This window comes from Hyperolius riggenbachi, chromosome 7, assembly GCF_040937935.1.
Source record: "Hyperolius riggenbachi isolate aHypRig1 chromosome 7, aHypRig1.pri, whole genome shotgun sequence".
Classification (NCBI taxonomy): Eukaryota; Metazoa; Chordata; class Amphibia; order Anura; family Hyperoliidae; genus Hyperolius; species Hyperolius riggenbachi.
Window position 1 is genome coordinate 294,678,469 of NC_090652.1, and position 13,518 is coordinate 294,691,986.

At 48.3% G+C, this 13,518-nt stretch overlaps 1 protein-coding gene across 4 annotated transcripts in view; it reads left to right on the forward strand.

The window, feature by feature from the left end:
• Nucleotides 1-13,518, forward strand: part of WNT10A (Wnt family member 10A) — an 85,503-nt gene that overhangs the window by 43,256 nt on the left and 28,729 nt on the right. Inside the window, exons 1-2 of one of the 4 annotated variants that reach the window (XM_068245983.1) lie at nucleotides 703-727; nucleotides 1,039-1,301. In XM_068245983.1, coding sequence (XP_068102084.1) covers nucleotides 726-727; nucleotides 1,039-1,301 — 265 coding nt within the window. In that variant the 5' untranslated portion in view covers nucleotides 703-725. Of the gene's footprint in view, nucleotides 1-702; nucleotides 728-808; nucleotides 941-1,038; nucleotides 1,302-13,518 lie in introns of those variants that run through there. The other 3 variants (XM_068245984.1, XM_068245985.1, XM_068245982.1) reach the window with 3 other exon arrangements.

Genomic DNA, 13,518 nt, shown 5'->3' on the forward strand with positions numbered 1-13,518 from the left:
GTCCAGGGGGTACTCAGGCTTGATATACTTAACCAAGAATAACAAATTTAGAGTTTTAGAAAATGATAAATCTTATTTAAAGAACACCAAATTAGTGTTTTAGCTAATTAAACGCAATAGTAAATGCTTGGAATTTGTTTAGAACCAATAATGTAATACAATTCAATATATATTTGCCAAGGGGTACTTGTGATAATGTTTACTATGCTAGGGGGTACTTGGTGAGTACAGGAATTTAAAAGGGGTACATATCAATAAAAGGGGTACATACTAATAAAATGTTGAGAAACACTGCTATAGAGCAATGGTCCTCAAACTAAGGCCTGCAGGCCGAATGCGGCCCCCTGACACTACATAGGTAAACACAGCCTGCTGCGCATCGACAGCGCGGCAATGATTTATGGGGCATAGCAGAGCGCAGGGGGAACTTAGGGGGGATTGAGATAGCAACAGAGGCTGGGCAGTATAGGCAGACCCAGCCTCTGTGTGCGGATATCATTCTTAGGAAGCCACCTCGGGTTCTCTTTAAACAGGAACTGTAACCCAGGATTGAACTTCATCCCAATCAGTAGCTGATACCCCATTTCCCATGAGAAGTCTTTGACTTTTATCAAATAGATCATCAGGTGGTCTGTATGGCAGTTTCCTGTCAGTGAACCTTGTTGCATTGTGGGAAATAACAGCTGTTTCCAATTGCCAGGCAACCAGTATCTACTTCTGTGCATATGTATATCTATAAAAAAAGAAAGTACTTTTGGCCTATTGCATTGTTAGGGGGGGGGGGGGGGGTGGTTATAGATAATGGCAGTTGGTGCTGTCTGTTTTTTTTCTCATGTCTGCCAGTAGTAAAGAGGATTACCTGCAGGCTGATTGTGGATCAAACAATATTAACAAATTACATGGCAAATATCAATCAGTTCTTTGATCTCTCTTCTATTTTGTAACTTCTCACTTTGCAATGTATTGATTTATATTTTTCCCCCTTTTCGCTAAAGTTTCTCTTTAAGAAAGAATACTTTCATGTTTTGTGTCCCGCAGGTCTCTGACGAATGAGATCCTAGGACTGAAGATACCACCAGAGCCGGTACTGAATGCCAACACTGTGTGCTTGACGCTGCCCGGCTTGACCCGAAACCAGATGGACGTCTGCATGAGACACCCCGACGTGGCAGCCTCGGCCATCCAGGGCATCCAGATCGCCATCCACGAGTGTCAGCACCAGTTTAGGGACCACCGCTGGAACTGCTCCAGCCTGGAGACCAAGAACAAGATCCCGTATGAGAGTGCCGTGTTCAGCAGAGGTGAGAAGGGGTGTCATTAGGGGCATAGCCATAGCTACAGCAGCCATAACTCCAAGAGCAGGTAGGGGCCCAGTTTGTCCACCTCATCCTGTGTCTGCCAGACATTTCCAGTGCTGCGGTTTTTTTTTTTTTTTAATATAATCTTTATTTTGAATAAAAAGGGTGGTACATAGTCTTTACATATCATATAATCCCGCGCAGGGGATCATTAGCTTGATATCAGGTGATTAGCATTAACAATAACCGTCAAGGCATTTATTGATGCTTTTAGCAAATATACTTGTTATGAGCTTGTTTTGCATCATCTTTTTCCATCTTAATCTTCCTTATATTGTATTGTAGGCTCTTCCTTATTATCTATTATGCCTGGTATTTTAGTTTAGGTGTTTCTGATGATGGTGTTGTACCCCCTTAGTATCTTGAGCATATTAATATAACTACTCAACATTCTACATCTACTAACTTGTAACAGAACTGTGGAATCCACTACCCAGGTTGTCATAGTGTTATTCAGTCTAAGTCGAGGTGTTAATTACTACTTAGATTGTCATTGCGCTAAGTTATAATATTCCGGAGACTCTTTGAAATCCAGCCATAGAGCCCATTTAGTGTAGTGCTTTCGGTATTGGTCCCTACTTGTCATGACCGTATCTTCTATCGCCTCTATCTCGTTAACTTTCGTGATCCATTCCCTTACCGAGGGTGGGGTAATAGATTTCCATTTCAGTGCTGCGTTTAAATGTTACTTTCAGATAGGGTGGTAAGGAGTTACCACTTCTTTTGAATTTATTTCTTGATTGTGTCCCCATCTGTGAGAATTTCCATCACTCCCTGTTCAGAAGGGTTGAAGCAGGGCCGGATTGTACTTTTTACCACCCAAGGCCACTATCACCAGCCACCCCCTAGCAAACAGCAAACCTTCACCAGATAAAACCCCCCTTTTAAACTCCATTTATGGGCCAAATTGATGCTTTCCGTTGTTTCATACTTTGGGCTTCCTCCAGCCCCACTCAAACCTTTGGCTCACTTGGCATCCTCCGAGTCGTCTTGATCTCCCGCTAGGGTCCTCTGAAGTTTCTCTGGTCGGGGCATACTGCACACGCGTGTGCCCCCATTGCCGGAAGCTGCACATGCGCCGACTGGCCCCGACTGGAGAAGCTTCAGAGGACCCTAGTGGCGGATCAAGGCAGCCCAAAAGGATAATGAGGGAACCAGACAGAGGTTTGAAAAGGGCTGAAGGAAGCCCCAGGTATGTATGAATTTTCCCCCCATCCCCATCTTAGGTTCACTTTAATGGTTAGAGTAAGGTGTGGATAGGGGGAGGTTAGTGTTAGGCATAGGTGGTAGAGGGTTTATGCAGTGGAGTAGCTAAGGAGCTATGGGCCCAGGTGTAAGTTTTACATGGGGCCCCCACAAGCACTCTGTACATAACAACTGATACGAAAAACCAAAACCTGCCAAGGTCAACCACAGTGTCATTTAAGGCATCTATATAAGTGATTTTTACAAGCACAGGACCAAGAAAGAGCTAAAACTGCAGCTAAGGGAGGGCACTACAGGGCCTCTCTGGACCAAGTGCCCCAGTGCGGTCCAGACCTCTGAAACCCCTATTGCTACGCCACTGGGTTTATATGAGGATTAACAGGTGCCCCTAATAAATCTACCCCCGCTCCGGGCACAGTATAAATGCTTTCAGATAAAAGTTGAACTAACTAATTTGAACTCATTGAAAGGGTTTCCACAGAATGAATTATTTATTGCTGAACAATTATGGTAATGAGAGACATGCTGTTCTTGGCAACCTTTCAAAACATATCATAAGCAAGGGAAAACTATTCAGAGATGAGCTGCTAGATGCGATAGAACTAAGGCGATACTTGTATTTAACACATCTCTGTTAATGTACAGAGATGCACGAGGAACTGAGATACGTGGCACAGGCCTCTGGGTCGGATTGGCATCTGTCCAGCCATCTTGTTTTCCTTCCTGGCCTGAAGAACTGAGATATATATCGTAAAGCTCTCTGGGTCAGCTTGGCATCTGTTCAGCCATCTTGTTTTCATTCCTGGCTTGAGGAACTGTGATGGATCCCACAGGCCTCTGGGTCAGCTTGGCATCTGTTCGGCCATCTTGTTTTCCTTCCTGGCCTGAGAAACTGAGATGTACCGCAAAGGTCTCAGGGTCAGCTTGGCATCTGTTCAGCCCTCTTGTTTTTATTCCTGGCCTGAGGAACTGAGATGCATGGCACAGACCTCTGGGTCAGCTTGGCATCAGTTCAGCCATCTTGTTTTTATTCCTAGCCTCAGCCAAATAACCCGCGGCTTTCCATCCCTGTGCGTTAGTCGGCCTGTGGCTGTCGACTTTGATGCTTCTCCTTCTCATCCTCTCGCCTGTGATCTGACAGTGATGTATGTGATGCTCATGTCAGCACACACAATAACATAGATGTCTGCTAGAAGATAAACGAGAGGCACAGGTAGTTCCCTTATTTACTCCTTAACCCCCCAGGTTAACCTTGACCCTCTGTTAAACAAATATCAGCCGCGTTTTGGGTTCATCACGCAGACTGTAAAATTCTTGGACGTCATTATTGGAAAACTGCTGCTGGGCAGGTTTTTAGGTCAAGACAAACAGGGCCATATCTTGTGAGCTTCAATAATGCTGAACATGTTCAGATCTTCAGCTGATAAATGATGAAAGTGCCGATAATTGCCCATCCTCCGAGCGAACGCTGACAGTTCATTCATAATGTCTCATAATCATCTGCTGTGATCCCCGACTTTCCTAAAGTGAACCTGTAGTCTCAGAATCAGATTATAGTTTGCAGTATGAGCAGGAACCAATGTCGCAGAAACTACCGTACTTTCTACTTTACTGGTGACCAAAACAAACAACGATCTCCAGAAACGACAAGTCTTTCCGACAAAATTTTCCCCTTTCTTGTAATACAGGAATATCATTATATCGTAAATGGGCGGTTCTTCCACAAAGCAATGTCAATCACGTGCTTCAGGGCAGCAACAAACAGAGGGCAGCAAGAGGCGGCTCCCCTCCACAAATCTCCCCCCCCCCCCCCCACCGCACTCCCTGTCTCCCCCTCTCTAGATGCGCGGTGCCGCTTCACTCATCTGCTCTCAGCATTCTGGCAATGGGATCTGCCAGTCAAGTGTCCTGTATCCATGGCTACAGCAGAGCCTCATGTGACCTGTTACATGCTGCTGGGACATTGTGCAACTGTGGCTGACTGCACGATATTTTCCCAACAGTTGTCTGAGAAAAATGCCCGATATCGTTCGCTCGCCGTTGTCATTCGGCTATATTATATTCACTTGATTGTTATGTGATACAGTGAAATCTGTTGTTTGTCAGACATTTCAAACAACTTAAGTTAAGTGTCTGTACTAGGCTTAAAGGAAAGGTCCGATGTGAATAAAAAGAAAAAAATCCACTTACCTGGGGATTCCTCCATCCCCTGGCAGCCGTCCTGTGCCCTCGCCGCAGCTCTGGTGCCTCCCGGTCACCTCCGATGCAGATGCCGACCTTGCCAGGTCACCATGTGGCTCACTGAGTCGCACTGACGTCATCTGGACTGTAATGCGCAGAGCTACTACAGTCCGGATGACATCAGCGCGACTACGTGAGCCGCACGTTGGAACGCAAGTAGGCCTCTGGTACCGAGGGGACTCCGGGCCACCGCTGGGGAGCGGAACTGGGGTGAGGGCACAGGACAGCTGCCAGGGGCTGGAGGAGGCCCCAGGTAAGTGGATTCTTTTCATTTTTAACCCCCACGGATGTGTCTTTTAACACTCAAATGTATAAACAAAGATGTTTGACCAACAAAATAATGGCCTATTAAATCAAATTTCAGTTTATATTGGGGTCACTGCAGCAGATTTTGGAAACTAAGATCCTCTATTTTTGCAACTGAACACAATGTTGCATTCCATCTTGTTTTAAAAGTACAGTACCTTTATCCAGGCCCCCCCTCCCCCTGAAGCCAGGCTCCTGACCACTCTAATCTGGGACCACATACGACGGGTCCTGGACCCTGCCCTGAGACACCGGCAAGGCCAACGGAGGAGAGGATGCCGTGCTGGTGCCCGCGTGAGGCTGGAGAGAAAGGGCCTACGCTCAGCCATTCCCTCAGTCCTCCTGGCAAATGCCCAATCCCTCCCAAACAAACTGGATGAACTGCGCCTCCTCTGTGACAGGAGGGACCTCGTCAGTAATACCCTGGCCCTCTGCCTCACAGAAACATGGCTGCATGAGGACATCCCCGAGAGCGCCCTCCTTCTCTCGGGTTTCAGCATCATAAGAGCAGATCGGGACCCTATCCTCTCAGGGAAAAAGAGAGGGGGCGGCATCTGCTTCTACATCAGCTCCTCATGGTGCCCCCCTCCAACGGTACTCGCTAGGAAGTGCTCTCCAGACCTGGAACTAAGGCTAATCAACTGTAGGCCGCCATACTCACCAAGGGAGTTTTCCTCCTATGTTCTTGCCGGAGTGTACATCCCTCCCGATGCCGATATCAAATCTGCCCTTCTCGTCCTAAGCGAGACCATCTCGCAGTGGGAGACATCCCTCCCGGATTCACTGTTCATCATCGCGGGTGACTTCAACAAGGCCAACCTGCGCCAGGAGATGCCACGCTATCACCAGCATGTAACCTGCCCTACCAGAGGTCCGAACACCCTTGACCACTGCTACACGGCACTGAAGGATGCGTACAAAGCAGTCCCCCGAGCAGCTCTGGGCTCGTCGGACCACTGTCTCATCCACCTTATCCCAACCTACAGGAGACGCCTGGAATCAGCTAAACCGACCATTAAGTCTATCAAGGTCTGGTCGAACGAGGCAAAACTGAAACTACAAGCCTGCTTTGAATGCACCGATTGGAAGGCCCTGGAAGCGCCAAACTTGGATGAATGGGCAGATAACGTTGCCTCATACATCAGTTTCTGCGAGGACTCTTGCGTACCAGCAAAATCATTCAAGCTGTACCCGAACAACAAGCCGTGGTTCACCAACAAGCTGCGGCAGCTGCGGAGTCGCAAGGAGGCTGCGCACAGGTCCGGCAACCGAGAGGACTATAGAAGGGCAAGAAACGACCTCAATCGAGAGATGAGAGCTGCCAAAAAAGAGTATGCTGAAAGAGTGGAACACAACCTGTGCTCAAACAACTCACGTGCCGTATGGAAGGGGCTGAAGGCCGCCACTAACTACAAGCCACAACCCCAGCAGGCGCCACCCAGCCAGACTCTAGCAGAAGAACTCAGCAGATTCTACTGCAGGTTCGAGAACCAGGGAGTACCGGAGGGGAACCCGGCTACTCCACCTCTGTGCCCGACAAACAACAACCTGCCCTCGGTGGTGAGCGAAGCCGAGGTCCTGCGCCTCTTATCAACACTTAATGCCAGGGAAGCCTCCGGCCCCGATGGAGTGTCCCCAGCCTGCCTGAAAACCTGCTGTCGGCAACTTGCTCCCATCCTCTTCGCCATCTTCGCCAAGTCCCTGGAGGAAGGTAAAGTCCCCACTTGCTTTAAGAGGTCTACCATCATACCTGTCCCTAAGAAGCAAGGGGTCTCCGATCTCAACAACTTTAGACCCGCAGCCCTGACGTCCGTAATCATGAAAACCATGGAGCGGGCAGTCCTAGCCTACCTCAAGCTCTCCACTTCACCCGTCCTAGACCCCTACCAGTTTGCCTACAGGGAAAACAGGTCCACCGGTGATGCGATCAATATCTGCTTGGAGCTCATCAATGACCACCTGGACAGGCCGGACACGTATGCTAGAATACTCCTCCTGGACTTCAGTTCGGCCTTCAATACCATCTGCCCACGCATTCTGCAACGGGACCTTGCGGCACTCGGAGTCCACCCAAGCCTACAACTGTGGATCACAGACTTTCTCACCAACAGATCCCAAGTTGTCAGACTAGGCGATATCCATTCTCAAGCAGCAATCACGAACACAGGTGCTCCCCAAGGCTGCGTCCTGTCACCACTGCTGTTCTCCCTCTACACAAACAACTGCAGATCGAGGCAGACTCCGTAAAGGTCATTAAGTTTGCCGATGACACCACCATCATTGGCCTTGTCACCAAGGACAACGACCAGGAGTACCGCCAACAGGTGGAGAGTATTTGCAACTGGAGCAAGGAGAACAGGCTGGTCCTTAACACTGCAAAAACTGTTGAGCTAATCATTGACTTCAGGAAGTCTGCCCCGCCCCCGCCCCCTATTTATATCGACGGCACCGAGGTAGCCAGGGTGCCTTGTGCCCGGCTTCTGGGTACTATAATTTCCAGTGATCTCAGCTGGAAGCCCAACATCTCTGCTACCCAACGAAAAGCCCAGCAGAGACTCTTCTTCCTCCGCCAGCTGAGAAAGTTTGGCATGACTCAAAAAATCCTAACCAGCTTCTACACTGCCACCATTGAGTCAATCCTCTGCTCCTCCATCTTGGTCTGGTATGCTGGGGCCACCGCCAATGGCAAGGACAAACTTCAGAGGGTCATTAGGTCAGCGGAGAGGATCGTTGGGTGCCCCCTCCCCTCTCTTGCCCTGCTACACAACAACAGACTGAAATCCAGGGCTCGGAGGATTGCCAATGATCCTTCCCACCCAGGCCACCACTACTTCAGCCTGCTGCCACTGGGCCGGAGGCTTCGGGCCATCTCCACAAAGACCACGAGACACAGGAACTCGTTCTTCCCCTCGGCGGTCAACCTCCTCAACGCCCTCCACATACTACCATCAATGCAAGCCCCGACGAGCTGCGGGGCGGTCTGTGCCATGGCGGATCGTTCAACCAACCCTCCAGACTAACCATCTCGGTGTCACACTAGGGACTGTGATGCTTAAGGATGTATAGGGAAATGCAATACTACGTATAGTGAAATTCAATTGTATAGAGCAATGCAATGTGTAGTGGAATGCAATGAAATGTAATGCTAACTCACGCTAACCGATGCCTCTACGGCTCTCTGCTATCTATCTATGTCTCTACCTATGTCTTCTCTCTAAGCCAGATGTATTGTGCCAAAAACAATTCCGGGCATGACCCAGTCATGCTTGGCGAAATAAAGTTTTTCTGATTTCTGATTCTGATTTCCTTTGAAACTGGTGCAGGGCATTTTGCTTGAAAGTGGACCTGACCCCAGACCTCCCTCTCTGCTCTAGAAGATAAGGAACAGCATAATAACCTTTAAAAAAAACTGTTTTGTTAACAAACAAACAAACAAACACAGAACATTTATATCGCGCTTTTCTCCTGGCGGACTCAAAGCGCCAGAGCTGCAGACACAAGGACGCGCTCTATAGGCAGTAGCAGTGTTAGGGAGACTTGCCCAAGGTCTCCTACTGAATAGGTGCTGGCTTACTGAACAGGCAGAGCCGAGATTTGAACCCGGGTCTCCTGTGTCAGAGGCAGAGCCCTTAACCATCACACCATCCAGCCACATTACAGCTGATACAAATCCTGCAATAAATCTGCAGTGGGTCTACTTCCTGCTTTCATGGAAGTTGACATAACATGATAACATCCTGTGCTTTCAAATGAGCTTATCTGCCATGGCAGTCAGCTGAGGGATACAAATACAACTTGTGATTAAACACACATACCTCCCAAATTTTGGAGATAAGAAAGAGGGAAATTTAAGCCACGCCCCTGTCACACCCCTAGTCACGCATACCATACGGATTTCATATGAAAAATATGTTGTTTTGCAATTCAAATAACACAGGCCTTTTCTATCCTGTTCTATTTTCTTTCATATTAACATTTGAAAATAAGAAATATATAAATGTAAAAACCGGAAATAAAGTTTAGAGTCAATTAAACACATTTTTCAGTAGATAAAATACATATATTTACATAGATATGTAAATGAGTCCTGAAAGAGGGACAATTGAGGAAGACAGAGGGATTTGGTTCCTAAAGTAGAACTCTCCTTCCCAAAGAGGGACAGTTGGGAGCGATGGACACAGATGAGGGGGGATTAGACAGGCTAAATTCTCTAAATACATACAGGGTGCATTTCTCTGTGTTCTCCTTCTGTCCGGTGCAAGAGTTCAGGTCCACTTTAAGCAATGGCGGCGCTTCGGACAATGCCTCTGCTTGGGTTAGGAGACTGACCGAGCTGTGCAGGAGAAAGGGAGGTGTGAAATAGGCTGGCGTTTGACTTTAACACTCCGCTATCACTTAAGCCAGACACATATTTGTGTTTCTCTGCTAATGGCAGTGAGTGTCTCCGGGGTAAAGTATTGGGCCCGCATCCTCCACCGGTATCCCGGTACAAAGTGTGCTGGTGGGGTCATCAGGCCTAATCGCAAGTGACAAGGCCTCCTCAATATTTAATCTCTTTTTCCCACTTCTTCCCCATCAGCTCAGCCGTGCGTGTGACTTGCTGATGAATTATTTGTGGCGTAGATATTTATACACACAGAAGAGAGTAATTCCTGAGCATTACATGGCCGCGTTACGTTTGTGATCTTAGCGTAGGTCCCTGAAGGGCCCGAGGACATGCTCCCCGGCTATTGCATAATGGCTGCTTCTGTTCTTTTGGTAGGCTAAACAAGAACTTCACGCAGAACCGATTTCATCTCAGTCCCTAAACAAAACTCAATTATCATTTGGGGGGAAAGGTGATTCCGGGCCTCTCGTTACCCAGACAGGAATTTCTACCGTGCTCGGTCACTTCTTGTTCTGTTCTGAACTGATGTCCGTCATCATCACCATGTGATGGAGGCAAGAGACTTATCCCCCCCCCCCCCCCCCATAGCCAGTATCCCCCTCGCTAAGTAGCTATAGATGTACATTAGACCACATTCCTCCTCCAAGTAGTTAGGGACCCCCATTAGGCAGATTCAGAGTGGTCACTGACCCACCCATTGTATATTAATGGGCGGCTGCATTACCTGATGACAATGCACTAAGGATGTGTAGGACCGGATTCACAACACAGCAGCCTATAGGCACAGATGTCCTGGCACCTTAGATTTCACCCTCCATGAACCTACAAACACATGCCGAATCGCACCGCAAGTGTGCTGGCTGGCCCAGCTGTCATCTTCTCTCTTAGTTTCCTTGCCCGTCATAGGTAGCTACAGGTGTCATTTAGCATTAGGTAGCCAGAGCTATCCTCAGTATTAGGTAACTAGAGGTGCCCCTGTCTGAAGGGATATCTCCTCAGTGGAATGCCAAGAGCTGGGTGAGTAACCTCTCAATTACACTCTGCTCATGACTCTGCATAGGTAAGGCAAGAGGGAGGCACCGGGGGATGAGAGGGAGCCGCCTTTCCATTAACAAGCGCCTGTAGACACGTGCCTACATCGCCTTATGCAAAATTCGGCCCTGAGGATGGGAATAAATGCCGAGGTACCCCTGGGAGGAGCTTGAGGTGCACCAGTAAGCCACAGCACCTAGTTTAAGAACCCCTGAACTAAGTGTTAACCTTCAGGCATGCAAGTGACATGGAAGTTTCTCTCTTGTTGGGTAATCATCACTGATAAGGAATTACTGCTATAAAACACTTTCCTAGCAGAGAAGAGGATCTGAATGCAGGGGCTAGATAAAAAGGTCAATAATTTATATATTTTATCTCTGGGAAACTTAATAGACTGCCATTGAGAAGAGACAATAAAACATAAATTCTACTTTGTAAATGTTTAAACATAAAATACAACCTTGGGGGAGCTGAGAAAGTCATTTTTAGGTACAGGAGGATAGATACAATTGTTTATCGCATCAGTTTACTTTCTCGATGTTTACTTTAACATTGACCTCAATAGGAACACTAATAACAGCTGATAAAGTAATTTCTCCAATGAAGCACATGCAGCGATAAAGTGGACTGATTGGCAGAAACCAGAATAAACATTATGCACAAGGAATAAAGCTTGTTAAAATATGTGAACTTATTTACAGCAAAGTCCCTAGTACCCGGCACCAGCAGGGATCCCCTGATGCTAGACACATGCTGCGCTTGCCGGTTGCTTGAGCAACTGGCCGAAAAAGCACAAAACCTCCCCCCCACTAAATAATCACCGAACCCCCAGTGACGTCTTCATAGCCTTCATATTGCTCCAAGTGGTTTTCTGGTGTCCTCCAAGGCACAAAAGCTGATGGATCACCTCCGCATCTGGTCACGTGACATGCCAGGAGCCATGCACAGACTCAGACTGGGCCGACAGAGAGATGGGAAAATCCCCGGTGGTCCCTCTCATATTTTAAAAATGGTGCCGGGGGTCTTTCTCCCCCCCCCCCCCCCCCCCGCAGTGTGTGCACCAAGCAGGAGGGGGTAGCAGCACAGAAAGGGGGAGCTTGCGGGCCCACAGCGGCAGAGAGGGGGACCCAACTCCACCCCTCCCTCACCTGGGTCCCCCCCCCCTTCCGCACTTCCCCCTCCAAAGTTTAGCACTGTATTATTATTATTATTTATTAGATTTATATAGCGCCAACATATTACGCAGCGCTGTACAATAAATAGGATTACAGACACCGATAACAGGGGTGACAGAACAATACAGGTAATAGACAATAGATACAACAATACAGGCAATAGCAATAAGATACGCAACACAATGCAGATAGTAGTACAATGCCAGATCATAAACTGGAGTGGTAGTGGTAAGAATTACAAGTTCCAAATTCTGGGTAAAGTGCACACAGTCAAGTATGATACACAAGGGGAGAGGGCCCTGCCAAAGGCTTACAATCTAGAGGGAGGGGTTGGTTACACGAAAGGAGAGGGTGCAACAAGAAGTTATTGGCAGAAAGGATTAGGACAGTGTTGAGTTGATGTAGGCCTCCTTGAAGAAGTGAGTTTTGAGTGCTTTTTTGAAGGTGTTGAAGGAGGGAGCGAGCCTGATGGGCAGTGGGAGAGAGTTCCACAGGATGGGGGCAGCTCTAGTGAAGTCCTGCAGTCGTGCATGGGAATGCGAGATGCGTGGGGTGGTTAAGAGGAGGTTGTTGGGGGAGCGAAGTGGGCGGCCAGGTATATATCTGCTGACCAGGTCAGAGATGTAGGTTGGGCAGGACTTGTGTATGGATTTGTAGGCCAAACATAGGATCTTGAAGCTAATTCTGAAGTGAATTGGAAGCCAATGAAGAGATTTGCGTAGGGGAGTCGTGGAGACAGAGCGGTGAGAGGAGTAGATGATTCTGGCTTCTGCGTTCATGATGGATTGTAGGGGGGCGATGCGGTTTTGAGGAAGGCCTGACAGGAGGGAGTTGCAGTAGTCCAGGCGGGAGATGATGAGGGCATGGACAAGGAGTTTGGCAGTGTCTGGGGTTAGGAAAGGCCGGATCTTGGAGATGTTGCGTAAGTGGAAATAGCAGGCACTAGCTACGGTTTGGATGTGGGAGGTGAAGGAGAGGGCTGAGTCCAGGGTGACACCCAGGCAGCGGGCTTGTGTGGTTGGTTGGATGAATGATTGTGCCATTGACAGTGACGTAGCAGCAGACGTGTGGGCAGAGAACACTCACCTCTTCCTGGTTTCGGCACTGGAGCTCTGTCACGTCCAGGCTCCCTATACTGGGGGCACCTATAACTTGCTACCTATGCTGGGGGCACCTATAGCTAGCTGCCTATACTGTTGTACTGTTGGGCTGGGCCCAAGGCTGAAACTTTGCTGGTGGGCCCTTAGTGTCCCAGTCCTAACCTGGCCATGCACAGAAACCGGAAGCTGCTAGGAGCCCTCTAGAAGCTACAGGAAGGCTACAAGACATCGCTGGAGCCTCGGTGAGTATATTAATGCCTGCAAACACCCCCCGAAAACCCCCCACAACAAACTCCCCGTTATCACTCGTTAGTTGAGACTTCCATTGCCTGAGTTCTGGATGCCTGAGTGGGGACTCTGCTGTTTACAGATGATTTGATAATAGTGTTATTTTGCGGGAAAGCTGAGACACAATTTATGTTTTTTTCCAGCCCAGTGCATCTCCTCCTTTCCTGATAGACTTTTATAGAGAGCCAGCTTGTATGTACTGAAAATGACATGCTACATTTTCTTTTGCAACCTATCTGAATGAAATAGCATTTAATACAGGTTCAACATATTTCACACCAGACCATTTCCTGGGCAGACAAAAGGTTCCTCGGCGTTGGTAGACAAGTCGGGATACGCGGCTGGGTCTCAGCGAGGCAGGTTCACCTTCAGTTGAGGAGGAGTTTTTAGAGGTGGGGGGAGGGGGGGTGCCGGTGATGGATAGG